The 20,028-nt window shown below is 46.5% G+C and overlaps 1 protein-coding gene across 1 annotated transcript in view; it reads left to right on the top strand.

Moving 5' to 3' along the window:
* Window positions 1-9,754: 9,754 nt before the first annotated feature.
* LOC144137633 (uncharacterized) overlaps window positions 9,755-20,028 on the top strand; it is a 37,745-nt gene continuing 27,471 nt past the window's right edge. Inside the window, exons 1-5 of the mRNA XM_077669574.1 lie at window positions 9,755-10,059; window positions 10,522-10,584; window positions 10,698-10,752; window positions 12,146-12,210; window positions 16,194-16,256. Of these exons, the coding sequence (XP_077525700.1) occupies window positions 9,916-10,059; window positions 10,522-10,584; window positions 10,698-10,752; window positions 12,146-12,210; window positions 16,194-16,256 (390 nt within the window). The 5' untranslated portion in view covers window positions 9,755-9,915. The remainder of the gene's footprint in view (window positions 10,060-10,521; window positions 10,585-10,697; window positions 10,753-12,145; window positions 12,211-16,193; window positions 16,257-20,028) is intronic.

Raw genomic sequence — 20,028 nt, 5'->3', positions numbered from 1 at the left:
TGGCCGGGAGGGTGGTTGGCAAAACATTCGGACCGGCGCGCGGGGCGTATGCAGTGAGGCTGCATTAGACCCGCGCAAAAGTGGAGTTTTTGTTTATGTCTTCGCTTTTCTGATGCCGGTGGGCTGCTGTGCTCTCGGCTACGCAAATCTTGCGAGCAGAATCAGCGACATCACACTTTTCGGAGTCACCAAAGAGGTAAATTCGGCGTGTATTGTGGATGCGCGCAATGTGCCGAAGAGGCTGGCAGCCAAAGCAGCGACATGGTCTGTTCTTACTCATGACATTTCCCATTCTCGAACTTCTGCTGTTCTCCAAAGCGCAGTCATACCGTCTACATTGGCAGTCCGCGCTAAATCGTGCCATGAAATGATGCTGTTTACCAACCATCTGCTATCACGCAGCACCAGCAGAAATTTGGTCAAGTGAAATAGTGCCGGGGGTGGGGGCAGAGGGAAATTTTCTTGCTGCGAAATATTGTCATGTTTTGAGGAGGTAAGTAGTGTATTAAAAACACAATGAATGCCTAAACTTCTTAGGCGACGCGAAAGAAATGTTTCGACGAAGGATCCGCGATAGCCGCCTGCCGCCAGATCGACAACGACAAGTGTGGTCTTATGGGGGGATCTGTTCAAGACGAACGAAATTCATTGCTTGTAAGTGCAATAAATTTTTACCTTGATCAATTATATTCTGCCTTGAGGATGCGGCAAAACAGAGATGCTTGCCGTGCTCATTGTTGCGGCCTCCCGACGCTGGCGTATGCAGCGGGCGTACAAGGACACTAACTTTAACTATCATGAAATAATGACTACCGAAAATTATTTCAGTGCGCTGTTGCGAGCGATACGCACTAACCATATGTGGCTGCTATGTTACTCTCACAATGACGATGAACCATTTCGCGATTTCACTGGGGAAAAAGGTAACGAAACAATCGGTCAATCATGTAGAGAATGACATCATCGCGATATTTTTATTGGAATAATTTTTGGCTTTTGCTATTCATATTTTTGTTTCGTTGCTGCTCATTTTACTTTTTAATTCTTTCATGCTTTACCTTTCCTTTTTCCCCTCGACATGAAATCATGTGTACGGTACTGTCTCCGGGCGACGCAAAGGGACAAAGAACAGGGAGCGTATACGCTGCCTGAGGCACCACGCTTAGCTTAAGCGGTCCTCGAAAGCAACAATGAATGAGCTTTCCTTGGTATGTGCCCGAACACAAAGAATCTTAAAAAACATCCTTGGAATGCGTCACAACAGCGCCAACCTTCAGAATGACTCGTTTAGGCTGTTCTGTCGCGCACTGCTTATCCGAAAACGTCGCCCTTCAGTTGACCTTACGGTAAACGAAAGTGTTGCGGAGGTTGTAGATGCGGAAAGCTACATGGAGGTGCGACGGCCACAGCTAAGATAGCTAGACCCCCACCTGCAATGTAGGCGGTGAGTGACGGCCCGAACCAACGGCACATCGTTCCTTTCGGGCGCCCCGGCAGGCCGGGCCGTCGGCGCAGACAGACTTCCGGGGGTGACGCGAAGACACGTTCTCCCAACCGCCACCGCACTTTGCGGCCACCAGCAGGCGCCACCCGTCGCGCACGTGCGCTTCGTGACGTCACGGTGTTTACATACAGGGAGAGGTCCATTCGGGGCTTGAAACCTAAGGTACTCCAAAACACATTAAAACGTACCTTTAAAACGTTCTTAGGACGGTCACTAAGTTCGTCGAATCGTGAGTGAGGTAACCTTCTCATGGTTATTTAAGTAAACAAATTACGCCCACCTCCCCTCGCCGGAACCCTGGTGTGATGCGACGCTGAGGGGGGTTCAGGCGCAAGCGGAGAGCAACCGTCGACCGAAAGGCCGCCGGAGAGCGGCACACCGGTTATATGCGCAGCGCGCCCGAAGGAGAGGAGACCGCGGAAGAGAGAGTACTGCACATGCGCCGGCGCCAGTGCGTCTGCCGCGGCTATGACGCAACACAATCCAACACAATCCACTTTAATCCAATCCAAGCCAAGCCAAGCCATTCGAATCCAATCCAATGCCCCTCGGGAGAGAGGGGCATCGGAGAGGAGAGGGGTCGTCAGCGACGGAGAGCACAGCCACAGCTCGCGCGGCGAGGAGAATGGCGGAGGGGCGGACGCCGACGACGACAACGCCGACGACGCCGGATGCAGGGACAAGGCGAGTGAATGAGATGCAGTCACATCTAATATTGCTTTTTCTCGAACAGCAGGAAGTTCCAAAAATTCGCTACAAAATTTTCCACTCGTTTGCCCGTGCTTTCGTTGAATATCTACCGTTCTTTGTGCCACTTCTAAGGTGCATCATCACGTTTAGAGACAACCATTGTCTTTGCATCGTCTGCTCACTGTAAGTGCCCGCACCTGCAGTACACTCATGTGCCGTTACAATCGTCTATGTAAATCTCTTTTAAATGTATCCTATAATGCACCTGCGGAAAGGAATTGTACAAGCTGCTGGCTTCAGCAGCTCCTTTGCGTGTCGCAACTCCACCGTCTAAACGTTTAAACTGTGAGAGTGTACCTGAGTGGTTAATGAAACGCGTTTGCCACTTTTAAATGCAGAGCATTTCAGTAACTCACGATGTCACCCGGGTTGACGTCCGTAGTCCGCATCGCTCCCCCTACACTATATAAAAAAGTAATACTTACCAGCGCCAGGTTTCGATCCCACAACTCTGCGGGCGGAACGCAAGGTACATGATTCTCTAACCACTGCGCCACAAAACCAACACAGAATGGAACGTTATGAACGCGCCTTATATCCTTGACTCATTCAACCGTCGGCCACAGGTGCGCCCTCTCCCCCGCGTCCTCCTCGCCCCCTCTCCGCTCGCAACACCCTCTCTCGCCGCGTTCGGTTCGGGCGCACAACAGGTGGGGACGTGCGCAACACCCTCTCTCGCCGCGTTGGGTTCGCGCTGAGCAACAGTCCGTTCGCGCGCAAGAACAGGTGGGGGCGCTCGCATTGCGCTCTCTCGCCGCGGTCGGTTCGCGCCTAAACCACATTTGTCGTTCGCGCGCGCTCCGGTCGCTAACATCTGTGGCGTGCTCCCCGTTGAGTTCAACAATATCCCCAGGCCTTTTCTCTTCCCTCCTTTGTTAATAAATCACCACCACCCACCACCCGTGATCGTGACGTCAACATCACGCGTTCGTGTGGTGGCGCGATTTCGGCGCTATAACACTCTCTCGCGAGGGGCATTGGATTGGATTCGATTGGATTGGCTTGGCTTGGCTTGGATTGGATTGGATTAAAGTGGATTGTGTTGGATTGTGTTGCGTCATAGCCGCGCCACGTTGCGTCATAGCCGCGGCAGGGGGTTCACGGCACGTTTCACCATCGACTTCATCGACAATGTCTACGCTGGACGACAACAATTACAAGAACAACAACCAATACGTAATCCATACGACTTGCAGGCGTACCCCCCGCGGAAATGCTCTGCATTTGATCGTGCCCCTCGCGAGGGGGATGTTTTAACTGCCGGGCGGTCGCCGCAATTTTGGCCAATTTCCTAAGTAGGTATGCTTGGTTTCACAAACAGGGACGATGGTGGTCGCGATGCACGCACACACGAGCACTCGGCATTTTTGTTCTCACTTTCGTTTTGGCGGCTACAACTAGCATAGCATTCTCTACACGAAACATTGTTTGCAGCAGTACGAGTCTGCGTTCTCCAAAATCGAAGAAGCATTGGCGGAGCACATCGACTGCCGAAAGCGCTTCGCTATAAGCATCGGACGGCTTTGAATCGCGACATCATCGGCAACGTTGGCGAACTTTTTAGATGCGACGCTGAGAGCATCTCTTGTCGGCGGCCCTGCAGAATCCTGCGTGCTTCCGTCTTCGTCGTCGGCGTCGGCGTCCGCACTCTCATCCGCTCACCCCCTCTCCTCTCTGATAGCGAACACTCTCTCGTGAGGGGCATTGGATTGGATTCGATTGGATTGGCTAGGCTTGGTTTGGCTTGGATTGGATTGGATTTGATTGGATTAAAATGGATTGTGTTGCGTCATAGCCGCGGCAGACGCACTGGCACCGGCGCGTGCCCAGGTGAGAGCTAACACTCTCTCTCAACATCTGCGGGTGTGCGGCCCAGCGCGCTCTCACTCCGCCGGTGGGCGGCGCTGCGCGCGGTGCTGCGCATGTGCAGTACTCTCTCTCTCCGCGTTCTCCTCTCCTTCGGGTATGCTGCGCATATAACCGGTGTGCCGCTCTCCGGCGGCCTTTCGGTCGACGGTTGCTCTCCGCTTGCGCTTGAACCCCCCTCGGCGTCGCATCACACCAGGGTTCCCGCGAGGGGAGGTGGGCGTAATGTTTTCCGATTCATTCTGCTTGCACGGGCTGTCACGAATTCGGAACCTGTAGTCCGGGTCAATGGAGTACAGGGAGGTTTACGTAAGACGCGTCTGGGTATAAACCTCGCGGTTCGAAAGAACTCGGAATTAAATTACGAGCATCATAAACAGCAAACTGGCTACACCTAAGGTAAAGTACTAACGCAACTAGAACTTACAAACTAAATTTTTTGCACCCTTTCTGGCCAAAAAAGGGTAGCATAAGTGGAAGAAGGGTGTTGGGAGGCCACGAAACCCTTTTTCTTGAATCTCAACGCCCTTTTCGTAGCTGTACAACCTTTTTGCGTTGAAAAAAGGGTGTTGAACAACTTCAACACCCTTGGTTTTTCGTTGTATGTTAAAAGGGCGTGGAAAAGGTGTTCAGCTCTTAATTAACGCAAACCATGCAAGTGTAATTGCACTGTGAAGTACAAAAGATCCCCTCATACCCTCCTCTACATGTAGTAAAAAATTTTTAAAGCAATAAAACATTGTTCGCGTGCAATGATTGCTCATTTCCATATACGGTGCGCCCACGTGAAACATCAATTTGAACTTTTAAAATTAAAATGACTATGTTTCTATGGCGGAGAGGGTGTTGACCGACTGCAACACACTTGGCTTTCTGTAGGGTGTTGAAAAGGTGGGAAATAGGGGTTCGGTTGCAAGAGAAAAAAACAGCGGAGTTGAAGGTGACCTAGCTTATTCCGGTGTTGTCAAGTTTGGCTACGTTTTCCTAGGCTTTTATAAGATTTGTCAGGTTTTGAAATGTTCTTGCTAGGCTAGGCTAAGTGCTGACGGGTGAGGTCAAGTTTAGCAGTATTTTACAAGGCTGTTCCAGTGTGTACCCCACACTGAAAGACGAGCTGTAGGTCGACCTCCAGCTCTGCTGTTTCTCCAGCCTTGCACAACCAGGCAAGCTGCGCCAATTTTTATTGCGTTTTGGAATCCCAAAAATACTAGTACATTTGAAATGCTATAATAAGAGGTGCGCATACGCACGCACCCCTTGTGCTCGCACTCGAACAGGCCCTTGAAAGCCGGCTTCACTGTTATAATACCCTGTCTGCGGTGGGGCAGCGTTTACAGGCGTTGAAGTTCTTTTTCTTTGTATTTTTTTTGCTAACGCCACCGAAAGTAGCTCAAGCTTAAACATCTTCACGGGTAATAAATTATGCCAATTCATATTGATTCAAACATCGTGAGGTACAAAACATCCTTCCTCTTGTAGAAAATGTTCAGTCCCCTGTGTAAACAGGTACAAAATACCTCCAAAGTTGGAGGTCTCTTGCAACCTTTTTCTCAGTTGGCGGTCTTTTCTTAAACCCTTTCAGCTTGCACCATTTTTTACACCCTTTTTGTTAGTTTCCAACACCATAATGTGTAGCTGTACACCCTTTGGACCCTGCGATACATATGTGGTGCAGGCTGGGAACCTCTTTCCCTCTCACAGTCACCTCCCCTTGTAGGAATACGGGTGTCGTATAATGAACACCCTTCTTGAACGGTGTTGAGATGGCGGAAAATATATGTTTGGGATGTATTAATAATAACTACCTCGCGATTAAAAAGTTTTTGCAAATCCGCATGCTGATTTGTATAAGCTCACATTAAAATGCATCATTACAAAATTAGCGCTAAAAAATCTTCGGGGGGGGGGGGGTCGTTCCCCCTTCAAGACAAAGAGCCACGAGAGGCCCGGACTACGAAACTACCAACCCTGTTCCAGTAGATTACACATACAGCTCACTTTTGTCGCACTATTCTCACACGAGAAAAACATACTCCCTCCCATCTCACAATATCCAACTATCAAGCGTACATATATATCACAGACTTCAAACGGAAGCGGTATACAACCACGCAGTCCTATCTCATATCTCCCCATCCATTTTCCCACTGTCCGATCTGTGACACTCACTACACTACACTACATACCACCTACTCATGCCCCTACCACCCCTATTCCGTCACCTCTCCTTCCCCTGAACAGTGGGAGTCTGCGGTGACCAGCTCAGCACCGGAGCGATAAGACGCCCTGGTACAACGAGTCCTGGATTCAGCAAGGCCCGCGGCCTCCTGGACTTGGGAGGCTGACCTCCATCCCATTACCTCACCCTTCTTACTCAATAAAAGGTTTCTTCCTCCTCGTCCTGGTGAAATGCCGTAAGCCGATCAACACGTCAAAGTGTTTCCACTTACCAAAGTATTGGCCACATGCTAGAATACAACAAATCAACCCCAGAAACATTCAGCTCGAAGATAGAATCCCGTCCCTCGTCCTCGCAGGAGACACGATACCATCGCATTAGGTCGCACCCAATGGAGCCGATTCCACTGTGTGTGACCTAATGCGATGGTACAGCTTCTATGAACGATGTAATAGTGTTCAATGAACAAATAATAACAATAATAAAATAGAGTTTATTCAAAAACATGTATATTGAAATACCCAACTCGCCTATAAGCCAGTTGTTGTTGTTGTTGTAGAACTTTTATTGGGAGAAGAAAGGGGAAGGGGGCAGGGGTGAAAAGAAGCCAGTGGAGCTTGTGTGCGGGGCTGGGCAGCCTCCGCAAATTGAGTTGAACAAGTCAATATAAACCAATGTAAAAGTCATGAAAAGAAAAGAAAAACAGCACGCTGTGCACTAATAATACAAATACGAGGACAAACACAAAAGATCAATTTTTCTGTAGTTACAAAGTTGAACCAGAAAGAAAACCAACAGCAAATTATACAGAGGCCAAACTTCACACATCTATTCAAGGTGCGCTTTCGAGCCCCTCTAGATGACAGACCCTCTGAGGGTAATGCTGTGCTCGCGCCGCCACGTTGCCAATACGTAAGCCATATAGTTATCCAGGTAGATTCACAGTATATGGTTCGTTTATCCACGCACGCACCATGGAATGCTCCAAATACAAAGACAAATCCAGTATTTCCCGCACCACATGGATTCGCCCCATCATTTGGCAGGCACAGAGTAACACCTCCCCACCCACCGGGGTTCTGGACCTTATCTGGAGGTGCTCCGCCTTAATAAATGTACACCACCGTTTTCAGGGCAAGATTACCTCGGCCTACTCACATCGGACCCTCCCGCTCTTGAGTGTGTGGCGGACTACTCAATTGTGAGCGGCCTGTTCAAGGCAGTGGGATGGCTGCGTGTGAACTCGATTTCTCAAACACAAGAAGAAAAAAGCTTCCAAATTTTTCGAATTTTCCTCGAGTACCTAGGCAGTAATCTCTCTCGGTTTAACGACTGATGTTTGGCCGATCCCCTGATTGGGTATGCGCCATTATTTATAAGGAACAACAACAACAGCAAGGTAGGCCGGCTCGGCCAAAGCTTCCTCATTTGTGTAGGATATATCTTTAGCAAACTGGAGCAATGTTTGAATAGATCCAAAATAATTAACTATTCCAACCCCTTCGGCACCTTTTCTTCATTATGTGACTAAGTCGAAACGAGAAAGGGTGTGAGGCCCTGATGAATGAGGGAAAGGATCGTGCGGGCAGGGATTCCTACAGCAAGAAACAAAAGGAATCCCTTCATGCCAAAGGGTAATAATTATACCGGTCTCGTAGGATTCGGGGGTCGAAAATCATTGAGATAATATACTGTCGAAAATCGTTGAGCAGATAAAGACTAATGTTTCTAGCAGTAAAATCATGGTGAGCGTCTGGAAAATTTGAACACTGATTTCCTTTAGATCTAACTTTATATCCACAGTGTTTTTTTAGGGTGCTTGAAAAAGCTGTTAAAATATTTAGGTACCTTACAGAACCAGCGTTCAAAAACTGCTTTCTTGTTTCGGCTGACAGTGCGAGTCGATCGCCTTTCTACTCTTTACATGTCCTTTAGATCTAACTTGCACAAGCCAAGAAAGCACACTATCCTAATTATTTGAAGGGTGCGAGGTAACAACAGCGGTTTACCCGGAATTTCGATTTGGGGGGGGGGGTCAAAATCCTTTTGGAAGGAGGGGGGGGGGGGGCGTGTTGGGGGCCTGGGGGGGGTGTATAAATCCGTGTGTATAAATTCGTGAATTTTTGTTTGGGGGGGGGGGGGGTTGTCCAAATCCTTCTGGGGGGTTGTTAGGGGTGTGTTTGGTGGGGGGGGGGGGGGGTCTGTATAAAACCCTGGGTAACAAGCTGTTTTATATCCGGTGTTCTGGTCTTAGTTTCCAGTTCACCTAGTCTGTCTAGTGTAAAGTGAACATATTCCTCGGACCCCAAAGCGGGACGAGGGAGACATGGGGGAGGGAAGGGAGTGTAAGGAAGAACGTGGCACATAGCTTGAAGGGAATGCAATTTTGTTTTAACTAAAAGATCATACGTTTCGTAGTTCTCTTCGCCTTTGTTCGACGCACAACTATGCGTAATTTGACTATCGGGGGGTGGACGCACTGAAAGCAATTATTTACTTATTCAGCAAACGCAGAAGGGTGTGCTGAATACTTGGTTGGTACACTGTAACCTCAAGAAAATAGCTCAGACATTGGGACTATGCAGATAACGCACTTTTGGCTCTTTCATTCCTCCAGCTTTTCATTAGTGACAGCGGACTTGATAAGCGTTTTCCACATTTCCGGCTGAAGGCGGGGCAAAACACCGTCCCACAAGCAGCCTTCGGGACAGCGGGACCACAGCCGCAAAACCGGGACGTGTCCTGCCTAAATCGGGACGTCTGGTCACTTTAGGAGCACACTACACAGAAACTAAGCCCGAACCACGTGAGCAGTCGGGCTTAGATTCTGGTGAGGGCTGACACCGGCTTTATGAATTATGGTCCAGTTTTCCCTCATGTTAGTTGCAACTGAAACTGCAAATCTTTACTTTTCGGTAATGCAATGAGTAGGTATCGTCGAAAAGAAATTTAAAAAAGGCGCGTGTAGCATTGCCAGGCTACCAGCCATGGAGGAAAGCTACCAGCGTTTTCCCTGTCCATTCAACTGCCACTGCCCACAGAAACAAACAATTTCACTGCTCATTTCACTAGTATCCAAAATCAATGGCAAATAAGGTGTCAACATCCAAACTACCATGTGAACTATTTTATAAGGCGGAAACCCGATGTTGAATACGTAAACGATTTCTGATGAGAATAGTTGGCCAACAACCAGGTTGAAATCGTTGACTGTTGTCGCGGATTGACACTGTGGCGCGGCAGTCGCATAAACCAAACGACGTCAGTTCTGGCAAGAAGCTGGCATCAATTACAAAAATCAGGAGTAACAGTCTTTAAAAACTGATAATACGTGTTGAAATATTTTTATTTAAAAACTGGTTAGTACAATAGCAGGTGTTCCGACTTCCTTTAGCATCCGGCAATGTTTTTTTCAGTTTTCCTTTCACAGTTCCTCAGAAGCCATCGTCATCATTGCCGCGCGGAGTGATACAGTGCTGCGTGACTGCGTTGCTGGTCTGCGTCTGCTTGTTTCTTGCAGCGGCACGCGCTTGTTTTCTGCGATGCTTCGCGATCTACGCCAGTGAAACACGGAAAAGAACTGTAAAGTGTCGCCGGATCGCACTTTGCTGCCAACATGACCCAGTACCTACCGCCGAATCTCTTGGCGCTATTCGCACCTCGAGATCCCATCCCATACTTGCCGCCGACGGACAAGTTGCCCCATGAAAAGACCCAGGGGACGTATACCGGCGTTGCTCAGTTTTTGAATTTATTCGAGGTGAGTACACTGTGTACTGCGAAGGGGACTTAATGCCCCTGTTAAATGGCTCGATCCTTTATTGCTACTGCTTTGCTGAGCGCACGGAGCTGATGCGCGGCCGAAATCGCCGCACATCTGTTAAGCCTACCTCCGCGGCGTGTGATCGCAAAGTCACAAAGTATCTCCCGTACTCTTTGATCAACATTCATTGTTTTCGTAGCGGTCGTATCACACGAACCCCCTGCCGCTCTGCGCAATCAATACGCATTGTGTCCGCGTCGCTAGAAGCCCGCGAAGCCTCTGTAAAAGGCGGAAGTTCTATCCGTTATAGAACTTGCCCCGCTCGAAAAAAATCGGATTAATCTTGTTAAAGAGAGAACTTTTGCCTCTGTTACGGAACTGGTGCTGCTTTGCAAATTTGGATGAACTCCGTGAAGCGCAGCGTGTGATTTTTGCCTAATTTTATTTTTCTTTCTTTAGGATCCAAAAGACACACCACCTCCGACCCGTGTCGAAACCCGAGAAGAGCGAGTGGAAAGAAAGGTAAAGTGTTGCCGGCGTGCCGTGGCTGCTGTTATCCGGTTATCATCAACCGGAAGGTCTTCTCTAGATTCATTGCAGTGAATTGGTTGTAATTTCTGTGTCTCGTTTTTCAGAGAAGAGAGAAGGCAGAACAGGTCGCCTACAAGCTAGAGCAAGACATTGCGCTATGTAAGTGTTTGTCTTTTCTTGTATGTGTTTGTGTATATGTGGGCTTAGGGACCACGTGTGAAGTTCGTTGAAGTGTACTTGATGTAAAACATTTAATGCAAGGTATTTCGACAACCTCGTTTAACTGCAATGTTGGTTCAAGGGAACCTTTCCCGTGCTTAGCTCCCAATAGCTTTGGGGAGCACTTTCGACGATGCAGTGTTGCTTGCCAAGGTGATGCTATGCCAGCCGTTATTGAAACTACAAGGCGCAAACTTCTGCACACCGGTTTCCAGCTCGTTGAAAAGAGAGGGGTCGTGACAAGCTCTAATCTTGATTGCTATTTAAATTGGGATAGCTCTTTGTCTGCTTTTATACTTTGTAACAACACGTCAAGCGTTCCAGAATATACGCAAACTTTAATCGTGCAACTGTCTGTAAAGGCGCCTGTGCTGTGCAGAATTTCGGCAGTTAGTCCCTTGTTCGTTTGCCCTTGAGGGCTTCACTACTAGTGGACTGCCCATGACACAGCACTGTCTCTCACTTGCATGTTCTGGGTCATATGGAGTATGATAGTACTTGTGTACACTGGCATTTTCGTGCATGGTCGCTAGGCAACAAGCTTTCACTACACCTTGTACTAAATGCATTGTGCACAGCTGGACCTTGTGGCATTGGCTAAAGGTGGGCTTCAGGGGTAAGGTATCCGTTTAGTGTAGCTGCCCATACTGTGCTCATACTAAAGGCTGCTACATGTTTGTGCTGCCAAGCAAGCATTACTAAACCTCAAACATTATACTTTGTCCTGGCTTCATGCAGCAACCAGGCTGCCAGCAGGCTTTTGTTGTGATCACTTGGGCATTTTCAGCTGGTTATTGTCAGCACCAGGTTCGTGTCAGTGTTAAAAATTGCTTGGACACATGCTGTCTACCCCTGTAGACAACATGTGTCTCTGGCAGTGTAATTTATAAATCATGGGTGATATACAATACAGGTAATTGCAGGCTGTGTAATTAACATTCATTGCCAGGTTGGTTGCTGGTGCCTAATGAGGCCACTGGAGCAGCTTTAGGTGGTAATCAAGGAATTGGTTGGTGCTGTTAGCTTTTTCATCCACACTTGGCTAGGTCAACTGTGGCTGTTACAAGCAGCTGATAATAACAGTTAACTAGGGCAGTTACAGCTCTTTTAGATGTTCATAGCTTAGCGGAGGTAGCTGTTAATTTAATGCGTGTGCGGTTCTTTTACGCAGTTGTTAGCAACTCCGCTAGTGCAGTTGTTGCCTTTCCTCACTAAAAATACCTTGGCTGTTTTGGGGGGCTTAGCTTCCAAGAGAAATTTTAGCTTTTGTGTCCATGCGTCTTGTGAAGTGCTTAGAGTTGCGCAAAATTTGAATTTTCCTCCATTTGTGCAGGGGACCCGTACAACAATGCAGCGGGCACAATGGACCCGTTCAAGACCCTCTTTGTAGCCAGAATCGTAAGTCGGGCCTCTGATTGCAGACTTTTGTTCTGTGGTGGTATTGTTAAGAAGAATCCTGCTTTTTTGGGTGTGAGGGTGCATTTTATGCCTTAACCGTTCGTGTAGTTGTTCTGGTGCCTGGAAGAGCACCCCCATTACGCAGACACTCTCTATCACCATTTTCACTGTACCAAGCGCTCTCTAACTAGGGTGGTCTTAGAATGAGAGCTGCCAAAAAACGAGCTGGTTGAGAATGACCCACATATGCTTACTGTCTGCTTGCTGCTGATGGGTTTACACAGTCCTTAGTGTTTTTGCTCGTGTATCCATGGTCCGTGAAAGCGGCTTTTCAATGGCAGCACTGCATCCAGTATGTTATTGTTGGTCTTCCTTTTCCCTCAAAGTACCGCGTGTAAAAGTGATTGAACTGCATGTGTGCAATGCCACTGGTTTGATGAAATTGCTGTTATTGCAGTCAAAATTTTATAGACAACAAAATCTGTGCATTGTCATAATAGTATTACATAAGTTTAGCCCTTTCGGCCCTGGCGTCATCATTTGACTGACACAACACGTAATATCCTCTAGTGCCTTAAGAACAAAACGAAAACTGCTAGTTTTCTGTGCAAGGGTTGTTCAATGGTGCCTCTTGCGATAGACATCACCATTGTTGAGTTTTCACGGGGCTCGGTGATATGAAACGGAAGCTTCAGTGGACGCAGGGTGTGACGACAGGGCAGGTGAGGAAACAGAAATTCCGGTTTGTCAAAATGTCTGTAAATCTGTAAATACTTGGGTTACCTGCTTTATATTTTTTAAGTGCGAATGCACTTCTTAAGCGAGCCTGAATCGTCCGCCGCCGTCGTCCGCATAGCAACAGCTGCGGGTGCGCGCGCTCCTCGTCTTCCTCCTCGTCTTCCCTAGCAACGAGGGGAGATGGGCGCGCGCTACTCTCCTCCTCCTCTCTCCGCTCAGTGACTGTGGGTGTTGGGCGCCTCCTCTCCACTTCGGGCGGGAGAGCTCTCGCTCGCGTAGCGGGCGCTCCGCATTCCGACGCATGAGGGCGCTCGTGTAGCCCTCGCCGTAACGGCGGGTGCTACTCTCCTCCTCCTCTCTCCGCTCAGTGACTGCGGGTGTTGGGGGCCTCCTCTCCACTCCAAGATCACGATATCCACCGTAATTGCGCAATCAACAACCGTGCATTCGCACTTACACACTCTCCCCCTCGGGGAAGTGCGAGGGAATTTTTTTGTGTAGTAACAGGATGTCATAGGTTTTACGGCAACAAGAAAAAAATTCTTTTTTACAAGAAAGAAAAATTTTAATTTCCTAATGACCTAAATAATTGTCAGGCCTGTAAATTAGTAAATGCTTGCACTACTAGCATAATTTCTTATTGCTGTGCTTCTGAGATTCAAAGCTGTACGAAAACATGCAGCAAAACAATTTTCGCTTAAAATAAAAAATTGAGGGCTGGTTAGTCAAAAGTACAAAACATGTGTCATCTTTTTTTTTTTTTTTTTTTTCTCCCTTCCTTAGTTTGCAGCTTTTAAACACTTGTTCTCGGCCTGAAATACGTCACCAACCAGCACTGTCCTGTCAAGGCTTCAGTGCAAAAGGTGTTGCACTAGTGGCCTGATTTCAAGCTTCCCTTCCGCCATCTGTGATGATGGCAGCTATCACGGACTTGAACAGGGGTTAAATGAAATTGGGTCACACTAGTGTGACGTTTTTCACCCTGTGAAGCACACTTGTTGCTGAGACAGTGTTCGACCATCTGTCGATTAGGGGCAGACCACCAGCAGAGGTTGAAAGGAAAGCAATAGGGTGGAAAGTGGGATGAGGAGATGGGGGTGGGGGGGGGGTAACATGAGGGGGAAAGTGTATGGGGGGGGCGGGGTTACGACCAGGGGAGAAGGGGAAGTAGGCAACTTCTGTGAAACATACTGCCTTGAAGCGTATTTCCAAATGCTTCGCTGCACAGAGGACCCACATGACATATTTGTTCGTGCAATGGAGAACGGTAATTCAACATTGTCAGTGGCTGCGCCCCAAACCTAAAGCGAGCTAAAACATACCAAATTACCATTATTAACAAAAACAACACGTAGATTTGAGCTTAGTAAAGAAAATTAAATTTAGGAAAAAAAGTTACGCGATGAGAAAAAAAAAAAACCTAAGAGACAGACCCGCTGGGACTCGAACCCAAGGCGGGAGCACCAGTACTCAGTATTTTACATCAAGGCCACAGAGCTCGAACGGTGGGCTCGCTTTAGCAGGAGCTCAAAAGAATAGCGCGCAGTGACATTGCACGTCAAGTGGGTGCTCTGTGCAGCGAAGCGTTTGGAAACGCATGAGTGGGCTCTGGCGTGGAGAGCCTGCCATTCGTGTAGCTGAAGTCGACGCCCACCGCAAAGCAAGGTTTGCTGAGAACCTCAGCGTAACAAAACACTTTCCAGCGGCTCCTTTGAAACGATTTCTCTTGGACAGCGTTTCGAACGTGTGATTGGCTCTTGGCTGCACTTTGAATTCATGTTATGAGAAAGTGTAATTGTCAGCCACTCTTTCTTCTAGCAAACAGATCATACCACCTTGCAATCAGTGACTTTATTTCTTTGAATCTTGATCTTGCAAATTTTCTTCGCTCCTGCTCTGGCTTGAGCCTTTGTAATGGTTAAAGAAATTCTGCACTCATCGACCTGTTCTCGAAAGTAAAGACTAAACTTCCAGTGTCGCCAGCAGTATCACTGGAAACGATTTCCAAGTTAGCCGGATAATTGGGGCAAGTTCCCGCAAAACTGCGCTGTAAAAAGGTGTCGAAAGTGGAGGTCACAAGTTTTATTCTGTGCCAATCCTTTCTGCTGGGCAGTTTCTAAGAAAATTGCATGCACCTGACTTGGAAATTTAAATGTACTCACTGACCACAGCAAGGAAACCACAGTCTCTTTTTTGTTTATTCTTTTTCTTCCCCCTCAATTAGTTTCTCATGCCCGTGGCGCAACAAAGCACACATATATTCGCATATTTCTTGTTGGTGCTTTGAACGGCACGGTGCATGCTCGCACCACCCATGTCAACTGAGCCATGATCTAAGTTGTAAATAAGAGTGGCGAGATTTAAAACCTGAGTGAAGCCATTTTAAACTGGACCACCTAGCATGGGCCCAGGACTGAGCCCAAGCAAAGTTGGCCTAAAGGCCGTTCTACACGGTGCGAATTTACCTGTAAATTCGCATCTGCGGCTCTGCTCGTGCGGCGAAATGATCTATGTTGGCTGGTGCCAAAGCTATGAAAGGAGGACGTTTCAGCCGCAGATACGAACTCGCAGGTAAATTCGCACCATGTAAGCAGTACCTGCTGTCCTAGTGGCCAGAATGCATAAGAGGCCTCTTTTAAGAGGTGGCAAATACCACATCCGGGAGTATACTAGCATATTTGTAGAGTATGCCATACATAGTAAACCTCATTTTATACTTGCTAGGTTAAATGCGATACTTTTATTATTCAATTGCATTGCCCAGTTCATAGCTTTGAACAGCAGCAAGTCAAGCAAACGTGGCCAGTGCAGCCCAAGATACTGCGCCATATAGTTAGCCTCGTGGCAACATGTTTCAGTTCCCGCAAAAAGAAAAGGAGGCAAAGAATATGACTTTGAGGACTTTGTTGTGTGACAACCCAGTGAATACTCTCGACACACCTGTGCGACATGCTCTCGAAGCAGATGGCCCAGCTTTAATTACCACTTGCATCAGACGAAAAATTGAATAGCGCTTTTCGATATAAATTTCTTGGGGCACTTTACGATTGTCGACACATAGTCTCTCTCTCTCCAGCCACCTTCTACCTCCTTGTTATGGGTAAGGTCAAAAGAATAGAACTGGCGATGGAACCCCATCTAGTAATCACACCCTGGGTGGTTTCGAGTTCTGAGGGCCCCGTGCTAGGTCCGGCAGGCAAATGGATAATTGACATGCGACGCTATTTTTTTGTTTTTCCTTTCAGAACTACGACACCTCGGAGTCAAAGCTGCGGCGAGAGTTCGAGGTGTTCGGAGCCATCAAAAAGGTGAGGCAGTGGGGTTTCTGGACCCTGAACGGGGGGGGGGGTCTTTCTTTAACTCTCTCATTACTAGGCCTATTCAAATAGCATCACTGGCAGTCGATGCTTATATTGCCGATTTCAACATCATGTCGTTTCTTGTGCACCCAATGCGCCCCATCGGTTAGTCTAATCCTGTGATGCCCAATGCATCGTATATGATATGCATTGAGTCCCACATACAGTTTGAAAAATGGTTCTCTCTCCATCATAAGCACTCCCGGTGGGTCTACACCGATTAGTATGGGTATATGATACATTATATACCTATTTTGACATGTCAATATACATATACCAACTTTTAAACAGGTATATGCTACATTGTATACCTACATTGTATATGTAGCTAGACATATACGTACTTTTTATGGGTATATGATTCATATTTTAGTTTGACAACCTCGGGAGAAAATTTTTTTTTGCTTTTGTTTCATTGTTTATTGTTTCTTAGTGTTATTTTATCACAATTTATAATGCAATAAAGCATTAGAATTTTTATCTATTGTCATTATTTGGGCATTACAGGGCTAAGCATTATAGGGCTTAGAATCAGCTTAAATTTTCCTGCTCCGGTGACATTGAGAATTTGGACGGCGTTTTTTGCAAGCTGATGTGTGCATGTGTTTTCGCAAAAGGGAGCGTGGCTGCTGCACTTGACAAAATGGCATGCCGCTCGTGCATTTACCATCAAATTTTCTTGATCAAAAGGCTCCTAGAAAGTCAAATAGAGTTATGTGTTCAGCTTTGCAATCTGACAGCGTTGAGAGCTTATAATTACTGGAAAATAGCACCAGCTATTCACTAGTGAGCTTGGTTCGCAGAAAGGATAGTTTTATTGTGCCAGAGCTTATTTCTGAAGGTCCCCTACATGTCTAACAAGCGGAACTGTCATTTTTAGCCAGTTTTCTAGCAGTTTTGGTTTCGTTCTTGCGTTGTGAAATTCATATTTGGCACTACTACGCAGTTACCCTACTTCAGGCCAATTTTCCATGGTGCCTCCACCGCCCACTACTGTTCACTGAAAAAAGCATGCCACTCGAGATTTCATTTCACCTACGCCTTATTTCTGCTATTGCAGTTTCAGCTGAAAGTCGAAAGATAACGCCAAGCCATTCAATATCAGTTCAGACAAGGACAGTACTTCCAATCAGCCTTGGAACTCTGCCAGCTGTTCTCCGGCCAGTTTCATTTCTGTACGTGGGTATTGCCGGACGCCTAGTGTCACTTCTTAGTAGAACTGTCTATTTTTGACAGTCTTCAGGAGTCTTGGTATTGTTTCTTTCCAAAAATTTTAGGTGGCATTGCAATGTAGGAGGCTCGTAGTGCTGAACTCTTGTCGTTGCGTGACGGCTGCTTGGTAAATGCTTTCGGGGCACGATTCTAGCACGTCACACCTTATTCCTGCAACCAGGGCTACCGTAGCGAGTCTGAAGAGGATAGTAAGCTGCAAGTGAAAGTTCTGACATAAGTGATGATCCGAACGTCAACAAGCATTCACCACCGAGTCTGGTTTTCAACTCCATACAGATTTCTTTGCATCGCTTGCTTGCCTTGAATCTTGTGTTGGCCATACTCATTGACAAGGTGTTTTTACATCACATGAGGACTAACTGGTGCCTCTAATAATGTCAAACCACCAGATTTCTTCCAGAGAGCCATCCGAAAATTGCACATATGAAATGGAGGTTGGGCTTCACCACAAGGCGCAGGCTGCACGCGGGCTAACTTTTTTTTAATATCGGATAAATTGTTCCGCGCAAGTCAATGTTTCTTCCAGGATGGGTTTTTGAAATGTTTACCTACAAAATGTATGTTCTGAACTTTTTCTACTATTGATGGTTTGTTATGCAACTTCTTTTCTTTTTAATTTTCGTCGACGTCTGTATGAAAATTTCGACTGGGATCATTTTCGCAATTATTAATTATAAAAATATTAAAACTGGTGTTGGAAAGGGCTTTGAATTATATGCATTTTATGTCCCTAACCAATCAGTTTAGCACAAAAAATTAATGATTAAAAATTAAAAATTGACCCCTAAAAATTGGTCAATTTCCCACCGTAATGAAAGAGCGAAGTGATAGGAAATACTACTGAGGTGTGGTTTATTGGTTATATGATTTGTATGTAGGTCATTTTTATGGTGTCGGGAGGGGGAAGGCATCAGGTGAACAACTGTACTTGTGAATAGAGAAACAGCTTGTAACTAAGCAGCCTGATAACGCAAAACATTTTTCATAGTTGTCGTTAATACCATGCAGCAAATGAAGTCAAATGGATCGCGCCGAAATTTAAGGCAGGAGGAGCTTACTCCTGGGTACCTTGAATGTGCTGAAAGGGTCAAGCAATTTAAAACCTTGCGTTTCTTGGGGGTAAATCTTGGTTCTTGAACAACAAAAGCAAGAAACAAAATACAGCTTCAAGGTGTACATTTGCAAACATATATTTCTCGTCGCTTCTTCTTTTCTGCGCTTTTTATTGCAATATTGCTTGGTCTGCATTACCTTCATCAACTAGTCGTCACTTTTTTGTTGCTATTCAATGAACACAGTGTTTCGTTGCAGCGACACCAATCAAACCACACCAAAAGGGTATGACACAAGAACTCTAAAAAAAGAAATGGGCCATGATGGTACTAATATCCCTGCGCTACTCGTATTTTTCCCACCATTTTTTTTTTTGTATTGTTCCTGTAATGCCACACGATTGCAGCATTGGAAAGGAAACAATCTAGAATACAGTTGAACCTCATTATAAGAGACATGGATGTAAGAGACAAATGGGTATATAAGAGACACTATTCACCCACATGGTTGCCTGCCCTATCTTTCCCATTAAATTGACCTCTTTTATAACAGACATCGGATGTACAAAGTTGGTTATAAGGGACAAGTCATCCTTGTACTTTAATCAATAATCTCACTTGTAACAGACATTTTAACTTGAGATGCAGTGCCACCAGTCACTAATTGCAGTTGCTTCCATTGTGGAAACACAGGTGGACGACAGACGCCTGCAGTCGCTATTTATTATAACTTCAGCAAACACACAGTGGTTCAGTCAGTTATGAAATGACGATGAGAAGCCCTGCCAGTGGAAATGCAACCTGCGGAAGTGGTTGAAGCTTACTGCCATTCATTGGAGCGCGACCGCACATGTGGGCTCTCCCATCCGCGTAGCTCCCAATCAAGAAGCATTGCAGATGCTGAGCCCTGCAAGCATGATGAATAGCCTGAGCACACAGCAGAAGAAGCTGTGCGCTCTGGCTATTCATCAGACTTGTGAACTTAACATCTACGATTCATCTTGCACAAACAGTGAAAGGAAAAAAGCTTGTAGAATGGCTTGTAAAAAACAGTGTAAATACAAATTCACAACTGTTCCATAAATTCTGGGGGCCAAACATAAATTAGAATGAATCTTTTGCAACATGCGTTAGTGTTCTTTTGAGCTTATTTTAGTGATACAGGGCCCCTAATTGAACTAGGGTCTGATTAGTAAGTGAAAACATGGTTCCCTGCTTATAAGAGACATCTCGTATAAGAAACACAAACTGCTCCCCGGTATGTCTCTTATAAAGGGGTTCAACTGTAATTCAGAGAACCTCTATGCATGCTGAGGAGAATGGGCGTAGTTGCAGCAAAGCTGAGCAAATAAGGTTTATCTCAATTACAGCTGTTTATGTAAGTTCTTTGTTATTTTGTGGCCACTTCAATAAAACCTGTGCCAGCTGCCAAAGAA

Source organism: Haemaphysalis longicornis, unplaced genomic scaffold (assembly GCF_048455015.1).
Source record: "Haemaphysalis longicornis isolate Haplotype H1 unplaced genomic scaffold, Haemaphysalis longicornis Haplotype H1 scaffold_43, whole genome shotgun sequence".
NCBI classification, from domain to species: Eukaryota; Metazoa; Arthropoda; class Arachnida; order Ixodida; family Ixodidae; genus Haemaphysalis; species Haemaphysalis longicornis.
Note: the sequence above shows the minus strand (reverse complement) of the source record. Positions and strands in the feature narration are given on the sequence as shown.